Source organism: Zalophus californianus, chromosome 15 (assembly GCF_009762305.2).
Source record: "Zalophus californianus isolate mZalCal1 chromosome 15, mZalCal1.pri.v2, whole genome shotgun sequence".
In the NCBI taxonomy this organism is placed as follows: Eukaryota; Metazoa; Chordata; class Mammalia; order Carnivora; family Otariidae; genus Zalophus; species Zalophus californianus.
The window spans coordinates 15,320,956-15,347,945 of record NC_045609.1 but is presented as its reverse complement, the minus strand read 5'-3'; the positions used below and the strand labels follow the sequence as shown (position 1 = coordinate 15,347,945).

Sequence of the window (26,990 nt, the reverse complement as noted above, 5' to 3'; positions counted from 1 at the left end):
AGGTTTTCAGCCATCAAGGCCAGCAGGATAACGCTGTCCTTTTTCCTAATGGTTTTTGACGGCCACACTGAATGCTTTATTAGAATTTGTTGCAATATAGGATTTAACATTTTGTTGGCACACCACGTATCTCCCACTCACACAAAAAGATAACAATAGATGATAATTTTTTTAAGAACAAAAGGTGTCTACTCCAAGCTGTATTTTCTAGGCTGACCCATGTCATTTTTAATTAAGATCCCTGAAAAGAATAGGAGGCTAGAACCAGGACATCCAATGAAAATCAACATAGTAGAACCTTGTTTTGATCAAAATAAGGCTTTTGGTGTATATTTGTTTTCAAGAGCAGGATCTGCTTTTGATTCTGAAATGAAATTCTGCTTCAGATCTTTGAAACTTTTCATTTGAAGGTCAGAACACTCCTGGCTGGAGAAAGTTTCTTTTTTACCACTTGACCTGGAATTGCCACTTAGTATTTCAGGCCACTAGGCTTTAGAGAGAATTTAGAAAAATCAATTTCTAGTCAGGATCCATTCTTGAAAGGTTGACAGGAGTCCAAGCATTGCTTTTGAGTTTCCTCCATTGTTAGCGAATGTGACATTTTTTTCTTTGTTCCTCCCCACTTTATTTCTGGACCTCATGATCATATATATATATGCACTGCAAGATCGGCCAGGGAAACAAAAAGCTGTCTGGTGCAAACATAAAAATTAACTTAAAAATTGTCAGTGGAAACATTCCTGCCGTGAATCAAAAGAGGAATATGAACTGAGAGTTCCGTGTGAGGTTGACGCTGCGGTTTATCTTGTAGGATCGGTCATGGCAGCCCTTGCTGGTAACCTCTGTGGGTCCACAACCCTGTCAGGGCTTCCAGGCGAAATGTGAAACCAGCCCCCGTCATGCAGAGGGTGCAGGAAGCCCGGAAAAATAGGCAGGCCCAGGCCACTGCGGATTGGGAGGTGGCAGTTGTAATAAGCAGTGGGAACTTACATACAAGGCTTGTGTTGGACGCAGCAAGATGGATGGGGTCCCCTCTCGCCCGCCAGATCTTAAGTTTCTATAGAGAAAGGCCTTAACTGTGTTCAGTCAAGTAGACCGTGCAGATGTGCTCAGCACCACATCACTATCTCAAGGCTGTGTCCTTGGAGCAGCCTCTGGGGATGAGAAAGGCAGGTAGAGCCCACACTCCAAGGATGGGAGGGGCTGAGGAGCTTCTGATCGCCTGGGTCCGGCTCATGGAGCAGCCGGTGGTCCGTCTCTTCGATGACCTTCCCCTGCAGTCCCCCTCATTCCCCTGGGCAGGTCTGATGATGTGCTATTTCTCATTGCTGGCCTGTGGTTCTCATTGCTGTACTGAGGTTCTGTGATTTAGATGCTGAGCTGGCTCCTGTCTTGGGTTCTTCACCTTCCTGCAGTTCCCGCAGCGCCCTCCCCAGAGGCCTGGCAGAGGCACGTGATCCGTAAGTGGGACTGGGGTAGAATTTGTATCAACTGCTCCTTCCCTTTACTCCTCCACTTTTCCTGTTTCCAACACTCACCACTGGCTGCCTTCTCCCGTTACGCGTCAGTCCAAGGCCCTGCCTCCTTCAAAAGCAAACTCACACATGATGAGGTGGTGGTTTTCTCGAATCTTATACTGAGAAAGTGTGCATGTGAGTGTTTTTCTTTTTTTGTATTGATCTAATTTTTTGTACCTTATCTGCATATAATGTTAGTCTTTGAGAAAATAACAAGAATAACGCCAGACCACCCATATACTTGTTACCCAGAATCACCTGTTTCTACCATTTGCCCTGTTGTTTGTTCACCCTCTCTCTCCACGTGTGCACGTGTGTGTCTGTTCGTAGAAACATACCAGTTTGTGGAGGGGACCATTTGAGAGTATGTTGCAGTCATGGGGATGCTTAACTCCTCAATGTTCAGTATATTTTTTCTAAGAATAAGCATATGCTCTTATGTAATTGGTACAGTTCTCAACCTCAATACATTTTTACACCAAGAAAATACTAATAGGGGCGCCTGGGTGGCTCAGTCAGTTAAGTGACTGCCTTCGGCTCTGGTCATGATTCCAGGGTCCCGGGATGGAGCCCCGTGTCTGGGGTCTGGGTCTCTGCTCAGCGGGAAGCCTGCTTCTCCCTCTGCCCCTCCCCCTGCTCATGTTCACACTCTCTCTCTCAAATAAATAAATAAAATCTTAAAAAAAAAATAAGAAAGTACTAATAATCTTCCATTCCCAGGCCTGTTTTGTCAGTTGACTGAAGAGTACCCTTTGTAACATGTTTTTCTCTGGTCTAGGGTCAAGTGTTGCATTTAGCTGCCATATCTCCATAGCCTCCTTCAGTCTGGAACATTTCTTCAGTCATCCTTTGTCTTTTGTGACACTGACATTTTTGAGCAATACGGTTCTACTCGAATAGAATGTTCCTCTTTGGGGGCTTTTCTGTTGTTGCTTTGTGATAACTTCAGTCAGAATACTACATAACCCATGGTGCATCTTTCTCGGGCGTCTCATCCGGAGGCATGTGATGTTTGCAGATGTTTGTTTTGATTACCTGAGCAAAGACTTGTCCAATGTCTCCACTGTGCATTTACTCTTTTTCCCTTTGAAATTAATAAGTAATGAGTGGGGAGCCCCTTGAAGACCATGCACATCCTCCTCATGAAAATTTCTCCTGGATAATTCTCATCTTTTTTTAACATTATTAGATTATCTGAAAATAATACTTTTCACGGAGGCTTTACCTGGAAAGCCAGTTTAACCACTGCCTTTTGGAATACTTTCTGTAACAAGGTGAACAGTAGTTAACAGTAAAATCGCTGTACATTGGAAGGCTGAACTAAAAGAGCCGTAACGGTTGATTTTTCCTCATCAAAGCTGCACTTACTTACTTCTCTCCTGTCTCTTCATTAGTTAGACAAGAAGTCATCACTATTTTACTGTAGCTAAAACATTCAGCTTTCTCTCTTCTGGGCAGTATGTAATAAAAGGGTATCAGACCTCAAAGATACTACACTTGAATCAAAAGTTTAAAAATTGAGTAAGATTCTTACTAAGCAAGAGGAATTTTTACAAGCGCAGTTACGATGAACACCGTTAGCTGATAAGGAAGTGGCAGGACTTGTAGCACGTTTGGGGGTGCCTAGTCCTGTCTCTCGTGGGGGGGTTTGGGGGGGCTTTACCTGCAGGTCACATCTGCCTACTAAAGCAGGCCATCCTCTCTCCTGGATAAAATGATGTTGGTGACAGTAATTGTTCTGCAGCCCCAAATATGTCATCCTTTTTGAGTAATTAAAAGTGATGTGATTACTCCAGAAACAGATTAGGGTCTTTGTGGCTTTGCCTCTGTAGCCCCTAGAAACCGAAGTGCTCCTGCTTCTCGTTGGAGAGGAAAGTAGTTTCCTTACAGTTAGATGAATTCCTTCAGTTCTTTCCTGCAGCGTCTTTGATCCTTTCCTTCAGTTTCTTTCCTTCCTCAGACTGAATACACGCAGGCAGCATGGCACGTGGGGGATGGAAGGGAGCTCTGGCATCAGGTGATCTTGGGTCTGACTCTCAGCTCTCACTTGGGAGCTCAGTGATTTTGAATCAGTTGTGTTCCTCATCTGTAAAACAGAGACGCAGATAGCTGCTGGATGGAGTTACTAGGACTGAATGCGACATTGTTCGTAAAGCGTGTGCGCCCCCAGCTGCTAGGAGGTGCAAACGGGGATAGGTCTATTTATCTCTCTTGCGAAGGTGAGTGAAGTGATGGGTAGGAGGACCTCGGGAGGAGCCTCACATCAGCGGTTTGCCGCAAACCCGGGGGCCAGAGCGAGCTGTAGGTCTGGGTCTGTCATGGAGACCCTCAAGCTCAGATGTCCAGGCTGGTGCCAGGACGCTGGGATCACAAGGGGTCGTGGGTTCTCCATCCACTGGGCTGACTGTCCGCCAACAGATGCTGTTTCAGTCCTGGGATAGTTCTCACAGCTTGCAAGATACCAAGGGCTCTGTTCTGGTGCTCTGCGGTCAGGCGCTCGTGCGGCTGAGCCCCAGGGAGGTCAGTTAGGACCTCCGGGAGGAGCCTCAGCCCTGGTCTGCTGGGGTTGGGAATTCCCTGGTTGGGAATCTCTGGCATCTGGGTAGGGACAGCCCCCGCCCAGTGCACGCCCAAGGAGAGAAGGGCGCGGCAGGCCGTCTAGACAGCTCGTCCTGGCTGCCAGCCTGTGGCTTCATCCCTGGGGACACGCGGTCGACATGCCTCCAGACTGCTAAGGGGATCTGAAACTTTAGACTTGGAATAAGCACACAGAGAGGTCTACTTGGAGCCCTTCACGTTTAGCTCCTAACTTCAGAGGGTTGAGGAATTGTGGGCTTGGCTGTGGCCACTGTTACCACCATTTGCCTTCCTGGCTTCCCAGAACGTGTGGGTCTGCGGAGAAGGGCCCTAGTTCTGCTGCCTGACTTCTGGCAGATGCTCCCCAGCCCTTTCCCATGACTGTTGATATCTGCTGTCCTAGACAGGCCAGCTCAGAAGCCGGTCCGTGTGTCTGAGATTAAAAAAAAAAAAAGTTAAGACCACCAGAAAGATTTTCTAAGTAAATAATTCACAGTAAGGCAAAAGCCACTTTAATTAGCTTTTTCTCAGTTCGGTACTTTGGTTAAATGAAATTGCCTATTTTATGTCTACCTTTTATGTTCTTAAAAGTGCATATGAAGATTAAACCATAACAAAAAAAAGTCACACAGTTTTCAGGTCTCTGGCATAATTGGAACACAGATATTTTGTTGTTGCTCTAAATCAATTTAATCTTTCCAGAAAGCACACTAGCTGAGTGTAAGCAAAGTTATAAAATTATTCATTGCTTCCCTTTCCACTGGCTGCTCAATTTTAGGACTCTATCCCGAGGAAATCTCTTCTCCCGCAGAGCAAACAGAGGAGGTAAAATACGCCTTGCCCAAAGTGTTTCTCCCTCTCCGTGACAGTGAAAGTGGATAGTCCTGTGACGTGTAGGTAGGCCTGGATGAGGAGCAGTGAGTGACGCAGGGTAGTGTCTGCCGTCCTGCTGCCTCGCGGTCCCCTGCGGAGAGAGCAGGTGCAGGGGAGAGGCCACACCCCAGATCCTGTGCACACAGTGATTTTTACCTCGTGGTCCGAGGCGGCCCAAAGTGCTACCTGAGCTCCTTACTCCATACCTTCAGGTTCGGGCACTCCAGGGGCTCATTCGGACTTCCCTACGACCAGCACTGAGGAGGACTGGGGAAGTTCCTGACCCGTTCTCAGACCTGGGCCCTGGTGCTGTCAGGTTGCGTCTTTACCAACTCAGAAGAGAATTTGGAACGACGTAAATACTATGTGTGCTCACTGGCTTGTGTTTTGTTTCCTTCTAAAGTTGCTTGCTTGAACTTATATAAAAATAAAACAATTTTGAATATGATAGTGGTCCTAAAAGATTTTATTTATTTGAGAGAGAGAGAGAGAGAGAGAGCATGTGCAGGAGCAGGGGAACAGCAGAGAGAGAGAGAGAGAGAGAGAATTGCAAGCAGACTCCCTGCTGCACACAGAGCCTAACTTCAGGGCTCGATCTCACGACCCTGAGATCACGGCCTGAGCCGAAATCAAGAGTTGGACACTCAACCGAGTGAGCCACCCAGGCGCCCCAATAGTGGTTCTTTTATTATACTCTTGAACGTAGGGTCATGAGTTCTTTAGAAAAACCAGTCTTTACAGCCCTCTCAGTGGCTTAGCATCTGATACCTGCCTCTCACTTGAGTATCAATAACAGATTTTTCATCAAAAATCCCGGACTTATTTTTGAGATTCCTACAGCCCTGGATGATAGAAGTCTCTACTTTTGTACAAGAGGATTTTAAATAAACTAACATTTTAAAGTGAGCATTTCCGGTTGGTAGAACACAATGTATGCGTGTGTGTCCAGATACCTCTGTGCAGAAGTTTAATGTCGGTGAGCTCTCATTGGTGAATGTTGTAGAGAATCCGAGGGACAGTGGTTTTGGAGCCTCGTGCTTTATGTTTATAGCTACTTGTGTGTATTTACATACATGCCCACATGTATGGGCACCTAACTACCCCCATACATACACCCAAATAAATACATAAACACAGCATACACACATTCTTCATATGGTTTCTCTTTGTCTGAATTAACTGCTTTCAAACTATCGTCTTGATGTGCCAGATAGAGTTCTGTTTGGCTTCTGGATGCTTCCCTCTCAGGGAGGATGACATCCACAATTATTCCCAGGTTCTGGAGGCAGCAGAGTGCTCCAAATACTCCTTAATAAGAGGTCATTGGAATGCCTTGCTCTTGTGGGATCATCTGTTTTTATGCTGATGAGCTGGTACCTGATAGTTTTTTAAAATTCTCCCAAATTTGGCATTAATTTTTGAAGAAAAACTTTGGAAATGACAGCAAATGATTCCACAGATGCTCGCCTTTCCTCCTTCATCCCATCATTGGAGCTCATCCTTGCATCACTCAATTCCATGGGAAGGAAAAAGATGACTAGGACCTTGTCCTGCCCCTGAGAGGGCAACGGGGTGTGTGTGTGCGCGCGCGCGCACGTGTGCGCATGTGTACACACCCACACACACATAAATGCACTTGAAAGTTAAAAATGAAGTGCATTAGACACAGAAGATTGAGTAAATATATAGACCATCTCTTGGATGACTGCAGTAGACCCCTTCCTGGTCTTTCCGCTAGGGAAGTGGGTGGGAAAATATGTTTGTGATATTAAGTCGGTAGATAATAAGAGTACCACTCACATAAAAGTTTGACAACCACTGCTTCAGTGTTTCCCCCCAAGACCGGCCTCAGACTAGACCCTACAATCTCACGTTGTCTGTTCCAAAAGATGCCCAGCTTGTCCCTGACCGCACACAGCAGCCTTTCGGGCACAAGCTGTGATCCTCCTGGCTTAGCATCTCTTGGCTGTCAGATTGGATGGAACCCACAGCCGTCTGTGTACCTACAGGCTTCGGGACCCGCCCCCCCGCCCCGTGCCTCCCCAGCTACCACCCGCACTCCACCAGCCGCACTCACTCTAGCTTCGGGATTCACAGTTCAAGACCAATCTAGCTGAACTCAGCCATACATTCCGAGAAATGTACCGATGTCATTATTTAAGGAGTCTAAGAACTGTAGTAAAAAGTACTTTGTAAATCAGCTTTAGAGTTTTCAAAGTCCTCATTTATACAAAGATATGTGAAATGTGTTTGTCACTCAGCGTTCACTGAGAGTTAAGTGTTCTGTTGTGTCCCCACTGTGGCAAGACTGTTCAGGGTCCTATCAGCTTTCTCTGGGAAGGCTTTCCAGAGAGGGCGTGGATATTAGTGATCGGTTGCTGTGTAACAAATGACCCCAGAATTGAGGAGTTTAAAACCACGGGCTTTATCTCACACAGTTTTCCTGGGTCAGGAATCCAAGAATGGCTTAGCCGGGTAGTTTGGACCCAGGGTCGGTCATGAGGTTGCAGTCATCCGATCCGCCTCCCAGCTCACTCTCAAGGTTGTAGGGAGGCCTCAGTTCCCTACCACATGGACTTGGCCATCCGCTGCCTGTGCATGCTCACAACGTGGCAGTCGCCTTCCCCAGAGCAAGCCATCTGAGAGATTGAGACCAGGCTAGACACAGCAGTCTTTTTCACCTCATCTCGGAAGGGACATACCAGCCCTTCTGCCGCATTCTGCTGATGGCAGAGACCAGCCCTGGAACTGTGTAGGAGGGGTCTGAGCAAGGGTGGGAGCCCCGGGAGCTGGGAGGCGCTGGGGCCCATGGAGGCTGGCTGCCGCACCTGTTCCAAGAGGGGCTTGGAAGGAAGGAAGGGGATGAAGTCGTTAGGGAGGGAATCTGTGGCTGAAAGGGCACAGCCCTGCTCACTTGTTTTTCTCTTAACCAAGACTCCTTTCCTCTTACTGTTCGCTTCTCTCCACCAGCCCTCATTGTGCAGATTATGAAACACTCAGGCATTTGCCTGCAGCGGTTACCTCCTCCCAGACAGGGAAGCTCCTACAACTCAGAATCACACAAAAAAAGAGGCCAGTATTTATTAATAAGGGCTCCCAGGCTTGCTGTCTCATTTCTTTTAAACCCGAGGCATGTGGGTGCTGCTTATTTCCTGGGTGTATATAAACACAAAGCTTGGTTATTACTGGAACCGTTCTAGAAGAGTAAAAATTGCCAGGAACCTGGGTCGCTTGGGGAACTGAATTTTCTGGTTGCTGCAGTTTCCAAGGGAGCTCTTCCAGATCTGTTTACCAGTGAATCATCCCATGTAGACTGAGAGAGAGTCTCCCACCTTCCAAAGCTTAGTTGACCTCGTTGGTGAGTGATCCGGGAGTGGGACCCCAGGGCCCTTCGCTTAACGTGACTTGGGTGTCTCCGTGATCTTCAGGCAGGTTCCAGCAGTGGCCCGGGGCAGAGAGTGTGTGTCATCGATGAGATTGGGAAGATGGAGCTCTTCAGTCAGCCTTTCATCCAGGCGGTTCGTCAGACGCTGTGCACCCCAGGGACTGTAGTCCTGGGCACGATCCCAGTACCTAAGGGAAAACCGCTGGCCCTCGTGGAGGAAATCAGAAACAGAAACGACATTCAGGTGTTCAGTGTGAGTACAGCCTGTCCCCCGTGCCTATAAAAAAGGAGCAGGTGACCTCAAACAGCGGGGTGGCTTTGAAACGTACCTTTGCTTTGAATTACCGTTTTTCCCCCTAGGAGGCTAGATCCAGGTGAGTCTGATTTTCTAGGAGTTTATAGAACTTAAGTTTTGCCTGTGCTTGGTGAAAAAACACACTTCCCTGCAGCCACGGTGTGAAACACGGCTTTCAGCTGCTAGGCCGTAGCCCAGGGCGATAGAACCGTGGACGAGGGCGGGGATGTCCCGCCTGCACTGGTCAGTGCCTTAGCCGTCAGCCACCTGTGACTACTTCTGTTCAAATACAAGAGAAACTTCCTGTCTCCGGTCACTCTGCCCTCGCGGACAGCACAGCTGCGGAGCGTGTCAGGCAAAGTGACGTCCGCGGAACAGCCGTGGGGGCATCAGGCGGGGGTCCGCGAGCCGCACAGAGCTGTAGGCGCGCCCGGACCCCACGAGTCAGACCCGGGGCATGGGCCCAGCGGCGTGCTTTCGCGAGCTCGCAGGTGGTTGTCACATGCTCGTCGGGGGCATTGTGCGGTAGAGCACGGGTGAGTGAGGCCCGGCGCTGTCATCCCAGCCGGTGGCCGTGGCCAAGCGAGGGCAGGGGCCTCTGATGGCACCGCGGGCACTTTGCCCACATACGTGGTTTTCCTTCCCCTTCGTCTTTCTGGGTCCTTCTCAGCTAACTCTCGCCCTGCGCGCCCTCTATGTCAGTGAGGGAGCCCTGTTCCCGGCTGAGCTCTGCCCGCCCCCTCGCCCGCCCCCACCCCCAGGGTAACCGCCCACAGGCCCTGGGAGGCCTCGTGAACGGGTCCGGCTGGTCCCCCCGCCCCGGGGAGCGTACCGCGTGCACCTGCCAGCTCGCCGGCCCCGTGGGACGTCCCCGTGTCGTCACCAGAGTATCCAGGGGTACTCTGGCGGCAGTAAACCGCTGTTAGGGTTGGAGCAGCCGAACTTGGACAACTTCGTACCTCCCTTCCTTCATTTAGTCAGTAGTCACTGAGCAGCGCCTTGTGCTAAGTCCTGATGCTGAACAAGACCAGCCAGGTCCGCGTCCTCCACAGCGCACCGTCTAGTAGGGGCTGGGCCACAGCACGTACTGACAAGGGCCATGTGGTCGCTGGGCTGGAGGTGGGTGGGGGCAGGGAGGTCTCTCCACGGTGCGCTGAGAGCCCTGCAAGGTCACGTGCTCAGGGACGTCTTCCAAGTCCGTGGGGCCCTGGTGTGCAGAGTTTCATGGTGCTCCCTCGGTCTCTTACTGTATGTGGTCTCCAGGTTAGAGTTTTGGGTTGGGATTCTAGAGTTTCTGTGGAAGTAGGGCCAGTGAACAGTGAGAGAGGGTGAAAGACCACTGGTCTTCAGGCCGGCCGGCTTCCAGGCTGGAAGGTGGGCCGTTGCTGCGGTTAAACTCTGGACACCGGCCGCCCCTGCAACCCAGTGTCATCTCCGAGTCCTAGATGGGATTGAGCAGGCACGGCTGGTGTGTCCAGGAGAAAACGGTGTGTCTTAGGATAATACCGCATTTTCTCCTTGCTGAGACTGGAAATTATTCTCTGGGCAAGGTAATCATTGCTCCTAATGATGTGTAAATAAAGTGATTAGCTTTGGGTTAATTATGTAGGAGATAGGGGCTCACGTATCCCGTTATTCTTGTCTTTCCTGTGTTCCTTTAGGGCTTGTGTGAGCTTTCTGTGCCCGTTTTACACATGAAGAATCTCATTTTCCTTATTTGCAAATTTAGGGGTTGGATTAGATATTTCCTGGTCCTTTCCCTTTCTCAGATGCAGTGAAGTTCTCTGAACCCCTGTTTGAGAGCATCCTGTGCATCCAGCACTTAGTCCAGAGGCACACGTGAAGCATGTTCCCTCCCCTCGAGAAAAGTAGGTGATGTGATAGTCACAATCTGGAAGCAGAGAAGGGACAGAATTCTGTGGGGAGAGGTGGTCCAAGGGACGTGGTTCTTGGGTGGGTTTTGAAGGAGGAATTGGAGAAAAGAAGGAAGAACATTCCAGGTGAGGAAATAATTTATGTAAAGTGGGGAGGGCCGCCTCCCCCTGTGGCAGCTGAGCCTGTTCAGACGGGGAGGTGGAACTGAACTCATGGGGGGAAAGAGCGGCCCACTGAGTGACTCCCGTTACCTAGGCTTATTCTTAATAGCATCACGTAAACAGAGCATTGCTTTTCAGAAAAAAAACCTCAGAACACTTCCTCTTCTAGATAAGGTGGAATAGATACACTTCGCCCTATTCCTCCTATTAGGTGTAGCTGAAAACCTTGGACATTACATATTAAACAAACATACGGAGACCTGAAGGGTGGAAAGAAGGCAGCACACCGGCTAGGAGGCTCAGCCAGGGGACAACAACAGACACAACCGAAAATCTCTTGTCCTACCAGGAACCAGGAGGAGCAACTTGATTGAAACAAACATCAACACGTGCCAACAGCAAGATGACGGATATGTTGGAATTAGAGGGCAGAGACTTTAAAACAGCTGTGACGAAAATTATTCAGTCATCAATTGCAAACACGCTGGAAACAAGTGAAAAATAGAGTGTCCATTTTAGCAAAGATATGGAAGATATAAAAAAGAATCAAATAAAAATTTTAGAACTGTAATATATAATTGAATGAGAAAGTCTCTGGAAGGAGTGCCCAGGAGAATGGAGACAACAAAGGAAAGAATCAGTAAACTTGAAGGTAGAACAATAGAAATTGCCCAACAAAGAGCAGACTTTGGGGGGCGGGGTGGACAGAGCTCAGGGACTTGTGGTACTATAATAAAAGATCTAACATTCATGTCATTGGAGGATGGTCTTGGTAATTTAGAAACTTCTGTCATGGTGCAGGTATGAGTATTGACAGTCACATTCCTGAAAATTTTTCTCTCCCGAAAGTTTGGTTAATTTTTTTTCTCATGTCTTGTAGAATTTACTGGTCACTACGTGTGGCTGCTGAAAAATGTTTTCAATTTATTTCACATTTGCTTGTTTGAGCGTAATATGTTTAATGCTGTAGAGGCAAGAGATAAAGACCTTCAGGGATCAAGATTACTAGAAAGAGCTGTGTGCACTGTTTCCCTGGTTCTGTAGCAACATGAAGAAAATATCCCTGCTGGTCACTTCCTACCTCATGCATGCGCACGTGCGCATGTGAATACACATACATCTGAGTTTCATTGTCGTAGTGGCATTTAGAAAGCATCTTGCATTTGATTTCCTTTGAAATATCTGCTTGATAGAAATGCTGGTGAATGTTATCTGCTGAGGGCCCAGAAGAGACAGGTAGAGACTGGAGTGTTGACTTAGATGCCAGTGTGGCCACCAGGCACTGAGCACCTGGACTGAGGTGCTATGCTCAGTCCTGTAGATCACCAGGGCACGTAGACATCACAGTACCTGCTGAGGTATATCATGTCATCTTCATTTTATCAGTGAGAGGCTGCATAGCCTGTCCAGGGTCGTCGGCTAGGCGGTGGCACAGCTAGGATTCAAACTTCCATCTGTCTGCCTCCAAAGCTTGAGCCGTTAGCACAACCCTGCTGTATGGTTTCCTTTGGTGGTAGGGATGATTCAGATGATTTTGTGAAAAAAATCTCAGATTCCTAGAAATCATTTGGTTTTTCTACTTTATGTAGTGTTACTACAACTAAAATCTACTCCACTGTCCTGAATTCAGAGTCCTTTATACTTGTTTTTTTTTTCCATAAAGCAGTTTTTATGCTTTTAATTTTTGTTTGTGCATTGCAAGATCACAAGAGTAACAGGAACTAGGTCCCGATTTCCTTCCAGTTTGGGAATTCTTAGACCTCTGCTTACGCATTCCCGCCATGGGTTTTTTCATCAAGCAGAGCATAAAGCATTTCTACCTCACCAGGAATTCGATGCTGTCCTCTGGGCCGGTGGACTCCTGTAGATACAGGAGTGAGAGAAGGTCTGTTAAGCGCTGGTTCAAAAGCCAGTAGGCAGGATGTTTGTAGAAACTGACAAGCAAGCTGATCCTAAAATTCATGTGGAGTTGCAAAGGACCCAACTAAAACAGTCTTGGGAAAGAACAATGTTCGAAGACTCCTCCTTCCTGACTTGAGAACTCACTACAAAGCTACAGTGGTCGAGACTGCATAGTACTGGCTGAAGGCTAGACACAGATCAGTGGAAAAGAACTGAAAGTCAGAAATAAACCCTTACATCTAAGATCAGTTGATTTTCAACAAGTGTGCCAGGACAACTTAATGAGGAAAGAATCGGTTTTTAATAAATGGTGCTGGGGAACTGGGTATCCACAGGCAAAAGAGGGAAGCTGGACCCTTAACATCATTCGTATATCAGAATTAACTCAAAGTAGATCCTAGGCCTAAATTTAAAAGCTAAACTCTACAGCTCTTTTTTTTTTTTTTTTAATTTATCTATTTGACAGAGACAGCATGTGTGTGCAGGGAGGGGCAGAGGGAGAGAAGCAGACTCTGCTAAACTCTACAGCTCTTAGAAGAAAATACAGGAGTAAATCTTTGTAAACTTGGGTCAGGCAAAGTCTTACTTGATACAACACGAAAGTAATTCTTGGTTTGGAAACTTTAACCCTCATGGAAAAAATAGAGCTAGAGGGACTGGATTCAGGAATAATCCTATTTTTAGGTTCAATAAAGACACAACATGAAACAGGTTAGTCATAACTTTTGATATGTGTTAACTTATAACGAGTGTTGTCAAATTTCTTTCCGTAATCCGGTGCTTATTAGGAACTTGTCAGGGTCCTTCTCAGAGTTTCAAGGAAAATATGTGGTTTCGTTTTGCGTTCTTGTATGTAGTATGTATAGGCCCTTAGGGGCATTTTTTCCTGCCTGTTCCTGTGTCCAGATAGTCACAGCTTCTCTGATGTCCTGGTGCCCGCGTTGTTGACTGGGACCTCTCAGGCCCTCCCGTGGCCCCTGCAGGCAGCACAGAGCAAGTTGGCTGCTTGAGATGGTCAGCGTCTTCAGAATCTTTTACCACTCAGCTGTATTTCAAAGACCCTCCTCAGCGTAGAATTCAGTAAACATTTACTGAGCACCGCCCGTGTGCCAGACACAGGATGAATGAGATGCCCTGATCCCCTTGGAAGTCAGGGTCTAAGTGTCACCAAGTCACCAAGGGCCGGGCAGGGGTTCAGCTTTCACTGGGCTTCCGGTCTTTTTCTGGAGGCCGCAGTGCAGAGTGGAGGGTGGACCCGCTTCCTTCCTGCAGGCCTCCTCGTCTTGTTCGCTTTTGCATCCGGAGCCCTCGCCTGGCCAGCCTCTCGGGAAGGACTTTCTGCAAAATCAAATCCTGGTGGTTGACTACAAGACGGGGCTTGTGTATGCAGGGAAGGGCCCCCGAGGGGGACAGGTGATGCTCTCCTCGCTGTCGCGTTCGAGAGCTTGGCTTCGGTGTACAGGGAGTGTCAAGATGAACACCGTCGACAGTTTCACTTAGACCTCTTACTGCGTAATTCTCAGAAATCATCTTAGGGAAATCAAAGGGCAGTAGCCAAATATTAATGTAGTTTTGCATTCATTAATTTTTTTTAAAGATTTTATTTATTTGACAGAGACACAGTGAGAGAGGGAACACAAGCAGGGGGAGTGGGAGAGGGAGAAGCAGGCTTCCCATTGAGTGGGGAGCCCGATGCGGGGCTCGATCCCAGGACCCTGCGATCATGACCTGAGCCGAAGGCAGTCGCTTAACGACTGAGCCACCCAGGCACCCCGCTTTCATTAATTTTTAACATGAAAACATTCCCAAGATGTATCTTTTCCAGGTGTTATTTTTCCTGTGGAAGCAAGGCTTGGTGAGCGACTCAGCGGGTGGGAGAGAGGAGGCGGGTCTCGCTCCTGGGCTGGGTCCTGAGAGCAGGGCTGCCCCAAGATCCTCACGGTGCCAATGGAGAGGACAGGGCGTTTCCCGGGGACACGGGACGGTGCCGGCATGTAAGCGCTCCTCGGGTCTCCTTTCAATGAGCTCTGCAGCCCCGTGCCTGTGAAATCCAGCTCCTCCACCAGCCCCACGCCTCCTCCTTCATAAATGTGACCGTTCTGGAGGAAGTGGCCCCAGACGCCCCTCATCCGGGAATCCCCGCTTCGAGGCACACAGTAAACTCACAGACCCTGAGGGCGGAGCCTGGTGTCATTCCTGGTGAGGTCAGGGGGCAGGAAAGGGACCGAGTGGCCCGCCTGCACTCTGCTGCTAAAGCCACGAGCCCCCTGCCGCTGTAGCCCGCCTGCCTCCCGCTCTCCTCCCTTCCCATCAGCGCACTTCCTTGAGAGCAAACAGCAGAAAGGGACTTGGGCTAAATGGAGCACGCACAGCAACAAAGAGCCTTGCCGGGCCGTGCGGCGGTTTCTCATCAAGCTGGAGGCGAAGCTGATGGCCCTCGAATCGGTGGGACCAGAGCTACTGGGGAGCGACGGCAAGGACAGGTGCACCACGTCCTGGGATATATGGGGGATGGGCGGCCCCAGCCGTTGGCTGCTCAGCTCACCCCTTTCAGGATTCGGGTGCTCTGGATCTTCAGGGCCCAGCCTGCAGTCCCGGACTCAGAGCTAGTTTCCTAGACTCTCGTCTCCCAGAGGGAGGTCAGAGCGCTCTTGGAGGGAGGGCGAGTGGATGTGCGGGAGCCAGGGGGACGAAGCCCGCTGTGCCATCTCCTCATCAGACGTTCGTCCAGCACCTGCTCTGTGCCGGGCGGGCGGGCAGCAGGCCCATCTCTCCTCTCGGTCCACGGGCACTGACCACTGGCTTTGCAGATGCACTCACTTCGTCTTTGCAGGATTCTTTGCTTGGGTCCTTCTCAGGCATAACCGGCGTGGAAGCCTTTCCTCAGCCCGCCCCACCCCAGCTCCCGTGCGCCTCCGCAGACTTTCTCTCCTGGACCCTTGACCGTTGGTGTTCTCACTGGCCTTGTCTGTCCCTCTGTTCTGCTCGGCAGGCCCCTTAGGGAGTCCTCCCTCTGTCCCCGGCACCTTGCTCAGTTTCTGGTTGACACCCCATCAGTGTTGAATGGATGAATGTTGGGGAGGCCCAGCAGGAAGGCCCTGCCCTTACTTGGGGGACCGCCCACCATCCAAAGCCCCGGGTGGCGTCCGAACGCTTCCCTTGTACTCGTAAAGAAAAACCCAAACGGCTCACCGGGTAAGGCTTCCACGGTCTGAGCTGTCCCTTTGCAGAAGCTGGGGCTGGAATCCCACCAGCCTGGCCTGCCTGCAGGGTACCCTGGAGCTGGGCTTCCTCCCTCAGTCCCCAAACGCGCCTCCCCCTCTCTGGGCCTTCAGGGCTCTTCCCGGAGAAAACTGCCTAGCAGAGGGTTGAGGAAAGGGAAAGGACTCTGAAGCCTGCGCTCTTGCTTCTTCCCACAGGTCACCAAGGAAAACAGAAACCACCTTTTGCCAGATATTGTGAGGTGTGTGCAGAGCGGCCGGAAGTGAAGACCGTTCGAGCCCCTGCCTTGTGCTCTTGAAGAAATGTGCTGCTTCACGGGGAGCCTGATCAGTGCCCCGCCTGTCAAGGATTTATGCCTTCGGGCTTACGAAACCTGATGGGCCTTTCCAGAGAACGCCTGACAGCTGTTCTCCATGAAATGTTTAAAAGATCAAATTAGCCTGAAGGCTGGATTGGGGCGACAAGATGAACAGTCCGCTGTGGCTTATTTATGCCCAGAGGTTTCTGTTTATTTCCTCTTGCAGTTGTGCATATGATTTCGGTAAATTATGAAATGAGAAATGTTTTTCAAGAGTATTAGATGGAACTTGCCCCCATCCAAGTTTATACGTGTGTTCCGGGGAAGGGGGAGAAGGGTGTTCGCTACCTAATCAATTTTGCATGTTATGAAAATTAACCCCCTCTCCAGGTGCGTCAGCTCACAGGGATATGAGTTACTCAGTTTTTTTTTTAAAAATGGTTACTTCAGAGAAAAGCCATTTTAGGTCCTCCCCACCCATCTTATTGTTTATTTGATTGCTTATTGCTTAATAAAAAGAAACTAAACGCGGTGGTTGCAAACACGTGAGCCCTGTGTGCTTTTAGGTCATTTTGGGGGAAGATCTGTGAACTTCCAGGATATTTTAGCCACGAGCCTTAGCTCCAAACCCAGCTCGGGTTCATGCCAGGCGTGCCCCCGTCTGTGCCCGAGGCCCACTCTAGGCGTGTGGAGCCTAGACTAGGGTGTCCTATGAGCCAGGCGCTGGGCGCACTGCCCGGGACGCACTTGCGTCTCTGAGCCAGGACGACGGTTGGGAGCCTGGGACGGGCTCCCTTGGTCCGTCTTTCCCCCAAGGGAACCTCCTGAAGCTTGGTGTGGATTTGCTCAGCCTTCGAGGGGTCACATCTGAAGGGCCTCCTAGATGATGAACTAATCTCCTACGAAGGGTGCCTGATCCAGTATGGGGAAGGGGGCATCCCCTGTCCCACTCTCCCTGCCCGGGTGGCTTGTTCAGGGGCACCGAGCTCACGATGTCCGACGGGCTGGTGTGACTTCTGCCAGGCTCCCTGGGACCGAAGGAGCACTGCATGCAGGTGTGGTCTGGGAGCCCGGCTCCTGCATCAAACCTACTCTCGTCCAAAGAGGAGCCCCGCTCGGCCTCAGGTGACCTGAGAAAGGGCACAGGCCGGGGGGGAAGTGTCGCGTATGTGGCCCTGAAGACAGAGCCAGCCTCAGGCCTGGTGCAGCTGGTCCGCCCTGGCTGAAGGGAGCCGCTCAGAGGGAGCCGTTACCGGCCTCCGTGGTGCGGGCTCCTTGCAGCTGTCCGCTGTGCGGAACGGATTCGGGGCGGCCCCCAACATGCGTGCGGGACTGCGAGCTTCTGCATACTCTCTCTTTAATGGTAAAGAAACACATGCCTTTTAGTGGCAGATAGAGGGTTTGAACCAAGTCCCTGTGGCTCCCAAGCCCTTGCTCTTTCTACTCCTCCCGCTGTGTTGATGCTTTCTGTCCTTTTCAGCGCATCATGTGCCCCCAGATCTCAGCGTCGACATTTAGCTGCGATAAACCGAAGCAGCTATCGGCTGGAAGAGTGTTCGCTCTGGCAGGGTCCTTAAATTATTACTGTATTGCTTGGTCAAACGGGATGATCAGGGGCATGTATGAAGGTATCCGCTGCCATCCCTCTATTTTAAGAAATGAAGTCTAATAAAGGATAATGTTATGGTCTGAATGTTTGTGTCCCCCACAAATTCAAATGTTGAACTCTGACCCCCGGGGTGATGGTGTTAGGTGGGGCCTTTGGGAGGGGATGCAGTCAGGAGGGTGGAGCCCTCATGAATGGAATTAGTGCCCTTATGAAAGAAACCCCAGAGGGCTCCCTCCCCTAGGCCTGTGAGGTCATGGCGGGAAGTTGGGGGGGGAGGGGCTCGGTGAACCCGGAAGAAGGCCCTCACCAGACACCGAATCTGCTGGCGCCTTGATCTTGGGCTTCCCAGTCTCCAGAACCATGAGAAGTAAGTGCTGTTTAAGGCCCCTCGTCTGTGGTATGAAATAGGATGAATTCACAAATAACCCTGACTCGGGGCCTCAGAAAGGATGGGCTTTCTGCTGAGGTTTAAAGGAGGAAGAGGTGGAGCACCATTTGAGGCCTGCTTCCCGAGCCAGGCCAGGACCTGAGGAGGAGCCGAGCGCGTACCCATGCATCCCTGCGGGTGCCGCTCCCTGCGATGAGGTGCTCTGGGAGAGGAAGGGGTGTGGTGGCACGGACGGGCCGACGTCAGCAGTTCTCATTTATTCCTGAGTTTGAAATGCCTACCCTCAAGTCATCAAGTGCAAGGTGGGGGGCGATGGTGGCCCAGAAAACATGGAATGGGCCTTTTCCCCCTTTCTCTTCCTGTCTCGGAGTTCATGAGGGTTGTGTCTGGGAAGATCGCACACGTGTGCGTGGGTGCATGTGTGCGTGCGTGTGTGTGTGCGTGCACGCTGGTGTCAGGTGCCATGTCCCTGGAGCATAATGACTTGGACAAAACCCCCAGGCAGTGGAGGGGCCTAAGGGGCTGAGTATACAGGGTCTTCGCATTGCACACTTTACGGGCAAGGAGAAGCTGGAGCATCAAGTGATTCTAGAAAACTACTTGCAAACAGATGGTCTCAGCACCCAGTGCAAAATTTAGAATCAATAATGCCAGATTAGCCCCATGATTTATATAAAACCAAGCACTACAGTTTTTAGATCATTTTTAGAGGAGAAACAATTTCATTGTGTCCAAATGCAAAAAATAACCCTGTGGTTGTATGCTGGCAGCCCATTTAAATAGCCCCAGCATGAGACGTCACCTTAGGAATATTTCTTTTAAATGGGGGCGAATCCAGTCTTTTGCAAGGAACACCCTGATAAACAGCTGACTGGCTGAAGATCAGATTAACAAGCTCGTGTTTGGGGAGGGACACCTGGGTGGTTCAGTCGGTTAAATGTCCCAACTCTTGGTTTCGAATTGAGTCATGATCTTGTGGTCGTGGGACGGAGCCCCGAGTCAGGCTCTGCGCTGAGCGTGAGTCTGCTTCGGATTCTCTCCCTTCCCCTCTGCCCCTCCCCGTTACCCACGCATGCGCCCTCTCAAAATAAAAACAAACAGGCTCACGTGTTGTAAATATAAGGTTCTTTATACCACAATGTAGAGAAAAAGTGTGACTGCCGTGCTGACAGGCATGCGGGTCCAGGAGTGCATCCAACCCCATCTTTCCCTTTGTGGGCACACACACCCGTGCACGTGTGTGTGTGTGTGTGTATGCACTCCCAGCATGCACGCCCAAGGCGGTTTTACTCTCTCAGACAATGCAGACTTGTATTCGGATCAGAGGACTTGGGCCTTACTGTTGTTGACAAACCATGACCGTCCTTGTCTGCTTCCTTTGCACGGAGACGACCCGGATAAGCCATCGGGTCATTGATTGGAGAAGCAGCTCAGGAATCTCTAGCAGAATGACATGCACCCAGAGCACTTTGGCTTCTCATCTGCATTACTGTTTCTCGACCTATTGGTCTTCCAGCTCTGTCAGGAGATCCATTTCCTGTGGAACGCAGTGGCTTTCTGGGTTTCTTACTTCTGGGTGCCCAAGAGGGTGGTCAGCCCAAAACAGGCTGACTTAATTCAAGGAGGTGCCCTTTGTGGGGAGGTCACACTCACAGCTCAGGGCCGGCCATTTAGTCCTTAGGGCTTGGCTACAAAGTTGCCCAAGAGGATTTCAGGGACTGCCAGCCAAGTTTGGTTTGGCCAACTTAGAGAACTGCAGTGAGGTTCTGTCAGCTTCTCATTAGACAGACACCTGCATTTAAATCAATAATAACCAACTTTGCATCTCCAGGGATGGCTGATTTGAGAATGATGCACAGTGTCTCTGATTACAGAGCCCAGCTATTATTATTAATTGGCAATCCTTACTTTGAAAAAAAAAATTACCATCTGCTTCCAGGGGGAAACAAATTCTCTGCTGTGCCCTCCCCTAGCCCCCACACTTCAAATCCTAGATACCTTGAAGAAAGTCATGGGACTATCTCCAAAGTGACTTATTTCTAGCTATTGTCTTTCCAGAAGGGATGGTTCACCAGGCCAGTGATGCTCTTCTTCATAGACTGTGTTTCAGAACTCCTTCACCCTCCAGTACATCCACAAGAAGTCAGGTTTCTGCTTTCCCCGGTGACAGGCTTCACTTGGGGAAGGTCCCAGAATTTGCCCAAATGCCATTCTCACAGTACAGGATACCCCAGAACTCACACAACCGGACACAGCCATAACTGTAAACATTTTATTCCCAAAACAAAGGTGTGTGCGAGTGTTCTATGACACGGGAAGGATGGCTTGGCTCGGAAAACAAGCGAACATTCCTGCGAGTGGACAGGAGCGCCGGGCGAGACAGGCCTGGCTCGTGGGGACCCGCGGGACTGCAGTCGAGCATCATGTGAGTCCGGATGGCTTTCCACGCTCCCACAGGACTCGATGTCTACACTCGGGTCACTAGTATACTGTAGACATGACTGCATGCACTACCACGTTTCAGTAAAGCTGCCATTGGCTTATACTTAACATCTGCGTAAATGTGCTAGAAGAGGTGAGGTTTTCTTTACGCAGCGATGGAACCCTACTGCGTCCTGAACGTGGTTTACGGGAATGTCCAAAATGCCAATTGGTTAACATGCGGTTGTCTTATTTTCTTCAGGGCAGGAAAGAGGGACTTAGGCGCTTTACTTACTCTAGCTGTTTTAAGCTATTACGTGGCTTTTGTTAGAATTTTCAAATTCTGGAAGTTGTGCGTGCCACGCCCGGGAGCTGGGGGTGGGTGCAGCTTGGAGCAGCGTCGGGGACGGGGGCGGGGAGGGGAGGGAGGTGTGCTGTCAACTGTTTTATTGCCATGGGAGACTTCCTTCGAGAACCTGCGGTAGCGTCCCTCCGGTTTCTAGAGTGGCTCTCGTGGCTGCAGAGCAAGGGCCCCCCTCCAGCCCCTGCCCCTACTGCTCATCCGAAGCACTCTGCTGGGAGGCCGTGTCGTCCAGGCCCATGTCCTCCTGGCTGGCTCTCCTGCACAGCAGTTCCCCGTTCTCTGCCACGGCCCCAGCCGGACGGCGGTCGCAACGCTGCCCCTGCTCGGTGGCCTCGGTGGGTTCACACGGCTCAGAGAAGTGCTTGAGAGAGAGGAGAAGCAGGGAGGCTCAGCAAACGTGTAAGGCCACTGCTGACCACCAGCCACCGCTGTGGGGGTAGCCTACCCCGCCAGTGTGGCAGGGGGTCTGAGGGCCAGTGTGGGGGCCCGCGGGGCTGGCCTCCGCCGAAAGAAAGGCGGCCACGGGTGTACCGTGCCGGGGCAGGTTGGGGGCTCTGAACACGGGGACCTTTCCCCAGGTGATGGACATGCCCTTGGGTAAGAGGTTACTGTGTGCCTGGCATTCCTGGGGTCAGGCCAGTGCACCCCCCCCCCCACACACACGCATTGCCCCCTGGCGGAAACCCTAAGTCTGGCAGGTTGGTGCCCCAACAGTAATACCGGTGCCCAGAGTGCCAGGGGACCCTATTGTCCTGCGGGAACCTGCCAGAATCCCAGACACACACCCACAGACGGTATCTTAAAACAGACTGCAGGGCGGGGGGAGGGGGAAGGACGAGAAATATGTGTGATTTTGTGCATTTTTTTCCTGAGGAAATGGAAACACAGAGGGAAGTTTGTTTAGACGTGTAGTTATCTAACTAAACCTAGCTAAAGCTCCTGAAGGCACCAGCCTGCTTGCCCTTGGCCCCTACCTGTGGAGCTTCCCCCGTTGGTGTGGTCCCCATCTTCCACCTCCAAGTAACCCGCCCCGAACCGAAGCCGGGCAGGCGGTGACCTCATGCTCTGCAAGAGCGTCAGCCTCTGGCCGGAGAAGTGAGCCCGCAGAAGGGGCACGCGACACCTCCGGTGTGACACCCGTGTTTGCCCGGTGCCTGCCGGTCTCTCCCTCCCGGCTGAAGGGAAGGGTCGGGGGTCTCTTTACTTCCTTCCTTCCTTCCTCTCTGACGAAGCTCAAGTGTGACCCAACGTCAGCTATAATGGAGCTCTGCATAAGTCACCGTGTAGTCAGGGGAAGGCTTTCCACCTGTCTTTTCCTGAGGTTCACATACACACAAGCGGGAGGACCCCTGGCAGTTGGAAAATGAAATCTGGCGCTAGGGATCAGCGAGCATTTAAATCCCATGCTGGCCTGAGTCCTCTCCTGTCCCTCGGGCCAGGGTGATGTGAAAAGAGCATGAAGCAGAACAGGCTCCTGCTCTGTGGTTACGCGGAGAACATTCCCGCTCCCCTCCCCGGTTCAGGGCTCAGGCTAGCAGTTCTGCTGAGTGCGGGCACTGGGCACCTTCCAGTACCGCCCACTGTGACCCGGTCCCCTACGGGACGTGCGCTGCGTACTTGTCTGCCTCTGCGCACGGCCAGAGCACCCCCTGTCTAGCGCTACCCGGTGCTTTACACTCGGGGAACCCCGTGGACGAGGCGATGGGAGTCTACAGGCAGCCGGATGGCGGGGGCGTCCGGCCAGGGGTCTGCACACCTGCCCTGGCCCCCGCCGGCTGAGCCCCTTACCCGTGTGGCCTGGCTGGCGGCCCGGGCCGAGGGGCCCATGACGATGTTGACGCTGCTGGACGACTGGGTGTCGCTGGTGTTGCCCCCCTCCGCAGCAGAGAGTCCAGAAATGACCAGGGCACTGGAGAAGCTCCTCTTGCCGAAGAGGAAGCTCAGGGTAGAGCTGGTGGACGAGCCCAGGCTGGACCTGATCAGCGCCTCGGCCCGCTCGCGGACGCTCAGGTGGCCCGTGGTGGTGACGGGCGGGGGCTGCGAGTGCAGGGACGCGGCCGAGGCGTGTAGGGAGAGCCGGCTGCCCGAGAGCCTCTGGGCCAACTCGTGGACCGACGTGGATGTCTGCAGGAAGGGCTGGTGGCTTTCTAGGATCGGGCCGGACGAGCTCAGCGTGGCCGGCCTTTGGCATAACGCCCCAGGGGCCTGGACAGACTGGCTTCTTTTGCCTTTAGAAGAAAGCAGAACAGGTTGCCACGGCAGAGGGGAGAAGGAGCCTACCCGTGCAGCTTTACAGAGAAGCAGGAGGAGGAAAGCGCGTGCTCGCTAGAAGGCTCGGTCGCATAACTGAAGTTACCAGGAATCGCTAGGCTCTAATGTTCAACTATGACTTTGAAGGGAGCGGTCAGTGAGGTCACAGTTCTACCAACTGCCTTATCGACGTGTCTCCTGAAGCTTCCACAATTAGGCATTCAATTGATAAGAATAGAGGGGGTGACGGGGTGGGCCCCCTGGGGACCGTCCCATGCATTTTCTCACGTTCAACCTCAGCCCAAATGATTAATTGTGCATCTGGCGATTCTAATTTACTTACGTGTGTCTAGAGGAGATCCCGAGAAGTGACATGTCCTTGAGAGAGAACTCCTTAGGGAACATGCGTTAATATGGGGATTGCAGGGGTCCCCTCCAGCCCCGCTCCTACCCCCCAGCGGCTTCTTGGCTGGAAGTGTCCTCTGCCTCACGTGGACCTTAGTGCGATGTGGACGCTGGGATGGTGAGGTGCCCGTTTCCACACAGGTGTCCCCACCCGGTCTCTCCCGCCTCCTGCCCGCCTGCTGGGACCCCGGGGGGCGCCCCCCATGGTGCTGCTCACAGTCCCGCAGGACAGGGATGAGTGTGGGCAGCCCCTCCCCCGCCCGGCACGGGGCTCTCACTGGGAGCTGGGGCCCATCTGGCTGATCCCTGCTGCAGAGCTAAGTTACTCTTACACAGGGAAACACAGGGAGGAAAGGGACCCTGACAAGTCACAATTAGCGGAGAGGGTGATTTGTTAGTTTATCCAGAGTTCGACAAGGCCAAACATCTGTTTGTGATTTATACGGTAATGCTGATTGCTGTCCAAAAATACTCCACATTCATCCACAAGTCGGTGATTTTGATGCTGGATCGCAGACCACCCGCGCTTGGCGGGGGAACTTCTCAGCTAATTCCAAAAACCAGGGGACAAAGACCCATCTGTATGTCAGAGGGGAATGGTTTATGTTCAAGGCGAGACAGGGGTACCTCCCCCCCATTTCCTCGCTTCAGACTTTCTCGTTGCTCTCTGTTGTTATTGTGGTTCTTGATTTTTTTTTTTCTAAATTAATTTTGCAAGTGGAACGAGTAAGCAAGCCATGCAAATGCATTTGTGCTACCCAGGGTCATTATTTGATCATTTAACTTAACTTTGCCAATCACTTCATTATCAGATTATGAGCGTTTCCCCAGAAAACCTCCTCAGAACCTGGGTTTTGGAAATACCAGAAAAATTACCCTTCTTGGTTCATTAGCCTGGCACCATTCTCTCATCTCGGATGGTTGTCTGGAAGGCCGTGGTGCACATCCTCGCCAGCTGAAGGGTGGAGTCTTCCTCTCCAATCTGGGATTCAGATTAGTGAGGAATTCCTGACTGTTTTCTGCAAGGAGGTCACCAGCCTCTCCACCAGGGACCAGTCCCGTCCCGGCTGGGACATCTACTTTGTAGCGAGGCAAGAAGATGGTAGGCTGTCGGGCCAAAGTTGAGGCCGCACGGTGAGTGCTGGGCACAGCAGGGCCAGCAGACGCACCGGGTGGTGGGCTGGGGGCAGTGCCCCTGCCTGAGCAGGACCCCAGGCCCCGGATTGGGACGCGCGGCTGGGAATTGAGGCAAGGAACAGGTGGGGCCCCAGGCACGGGAGTTGAGCTTGGGCCCTATAAAACAAGATCCCTTTCTTAGAATTTGGTTCACGTTCACCCTTCAGACGGTTCCATCATTGCTACTGGCTCAGCTTCTCGGTCATGCCCTTTCAGAGAGGCCGGCCCTCCTCCTCGACCCCCCGGGGGCCTCCCTCCCGCACGGTGCTTAGCCCATGGGTGGTCACTGTCTGCTTTGTGGTACTGTGCTGTGTGTGTGGTACAGGCCAATGCCCTCCCGGCCCCCTTGAAGGGACAATGACTGCATCGTCCCCACAGGTTCAGCACATGGACTGGCAGGAAGGGACAGTTGGGACCAGCCTGCAAAACTGACCTCACACTGAGCCCTAGAGCTTCTTAAATCCCCGATTAGGCACAGAGTTAGCCCTGGGAACTTTAGCATGGGGACAGGGCTTCTTATCCTTGGCCGTTAGAACCATTTGGGAAGCTTAGAAAATGCTGTGTCCTAGAGGCTGAGACCCCTGGGGTGTGCACCTGCAGGATGCCCTTAGGCCCTCACTGTGCACGGGAGGGCGGCCTCTGGGGCAGGGAGCTGGGTCAGGGATTCTCCTGTTGTTCCAGGCCAAGGCCAGAGATTGGGGCACAGGAGTCACCTCCCCTTTCTGGAGAATGGCCTTTAATGTCCCCGCGCTGGCTGGGCAGGCTCCTGGCCTCCTTTCTGGGAGCTGTGGTCTCCACTCGTGTGGGCACAGGGCTTTGATTCAGCGGCACAGAGGGTGAGGAAGCCAGAGAAGACACAGCCCCTTGGGGATGGGAAATGCTGGCCTGCTGGGCATGGTGGGTGGGTGGCTTCCCACCACTGGCTGCATCTCGTGGAAAGATCTCAGCAGCAGGTCTGAGGGGCAGGGCCAGCCAGCCAGGTGGGGCTGCTGCTCCCCAAGAGCGGCCCCTTCTCGGGGCCTCCTGTCCTTGGGACCCTGGGGCTACTGCACACAGGACCTCAGGAATGGAAAACGCTGTGCCCTGAGCCCTCTCTGAGCCAGAAACCCTCCCTGGGTGCCCATGCCAGCCACATCGGCCAAGGAGGAGGTGGGTGGAAGGGGTCCCGGCCGGTCCTTGGAGGCCCAGCTGGGTGTGGCTCTCCCCCGACGCTGTAGGCATTTGCGGGTACTTGCTGTTTACCAGGTGTGAGGGTACATAGCACGGGAGCCTCAGGAAGCTCTCGACTTCCTGTGTTTGGCCCCCCGAGTCCTGGGGCCCTGACATGCGGCTTACAAGACGGCACGTGCTTCTGACTGCCAAGGGACGGGGAGAGAAGAGACTGCCCCCGGGGAGCAAGCAGGTACAAAGAACCTCTGCAGAAGATGGCAAATAGCCCTGTATGGCTTCAGCCATGGCGGTAGTAAAAAAGAAGGTGACACTGAACTTTTCCAGGGGGCAAGAGGGAGAGGTGTCTGCGTCCTGAGTGTGAGAGAGGCAGGTTGTCCCTCTCGTGTACCCATTTTGGGCCTTTCTAGATTTCTTTTGGGAGATCCACTCTGCCAGGATGCCCCCAGATTTCCCTGCATCAGCCAGAGCTCAGCCGGGGTGGGGGAGACGGAAAGAGGGGGGTGATCCCTGCCATTTCTTGTCTGGGACCTATGACCCCCAGCTTCCCTCAGCTTACTGGGCCCCCCTGGGGATGCTAATCTGAATGGTTGGAAAGGGTGGCCCCTCTGAAGCACTTGCACCCTTCAGCAGACCAGCTGGGATCCTGGCTGCCTCCAGAGACACAGCCTGGATGCTCTAGGGGTGGCAGCCACCTGTGGGAGACCAGGGGTCTGGTCCTCAGCTGCCCTTTGGGGTCCCCCTTCTTCCCAGGACCATGCCAGCTCCATGTGGCCGAGGTCCTGTCCCCAAGGCATCACCAGGAGTGTGTCCACAACTAGTGTTCCTGGAGAACTCCCAAAAGACGTAAAGTCGGGCCCTGGGGAGATTCGGGCGGGGGCTTGGGGCACCGAGGACAGGCCGACAGGATCATAGCTCCCGGTGCCAGTGGTCTGGGCTGTGATGAACAGACGCTGGCCCCAGCTGAAGTCCCACGTGGGAAGAGGACCCAGCGTCTAGCCCTAAGGGAAGCCTCAGTGACCGTGGCGGAATTCAGCTCCCAGAGTTTGGGGTAGGGGGAGCCATTCTGCTGAGCGGCCACCTAGCTGGCAATTTAGAGGGCCCC

The 26,990-nt window shown here is 52.1% G+C and overlaps 2 protein-coding genes across 6 annotated transcripts in view; one reads left to right on the top strand and one right to left on the bottom strand.

Moving 5' to 3' along the window:
* NTPCR (nucleoside-triphosphatase, cancer-related) overlaps positions 1-16,649 on the top strand; it is a 29,974-nt gene extending 13,325 nt beyond the window's left edge. The window contains exons 4-5 of one of the 3 annotated variants that reach the window (XM_027596697.2): positions 8,396-8,605; positions 16,005-16,649. In XM_027596697.2, coding sequence (XP_027452498.1) covers positions 8,396-8,605; positions 16,005-16,073 — 279 coding nt within the window. In that variant the 3' untranslated portion in view covers positions 16,074-16,649. Of the gene's footprint in view, positions 1-5,179; positions 5,416-8,395; positions 8,606-16,004 lie in introns of those variants that run through there. The other 2 variants (XM_027596699.2, XM_027596698.2) reach the window with 2 other exon arrangements.
* Positions 16,650-19,241: 2,592 nt separating this feature from the next.
* Positions 19,242-26,990, bottom strand: part of PCNX2 (pecanex 2) — a 297,035-nt gene continuing 289,286 nt past the window's right edge. For all 3 annotated transcript variants that reach the window (XM_027596146.2, XM_027596147.2, XM_027596148.2), the window contains 2 exons: positions 22,676-23,115; positions 19,242-21,248 (listed from right to left, as the gene is read on the bottom strand). In XM_027596146.2, coding sequence (XP_027451947.2) covers positions 21,075-21,248; positions 22,676-23,115 — 614 coding nt within the window. In that variant the 3' untranslated portion in view covers positions 19,242-21,074. The remainder of the gene's footprint in view (positions 21,249-22,675; positions 23,116-26,990) is intronic.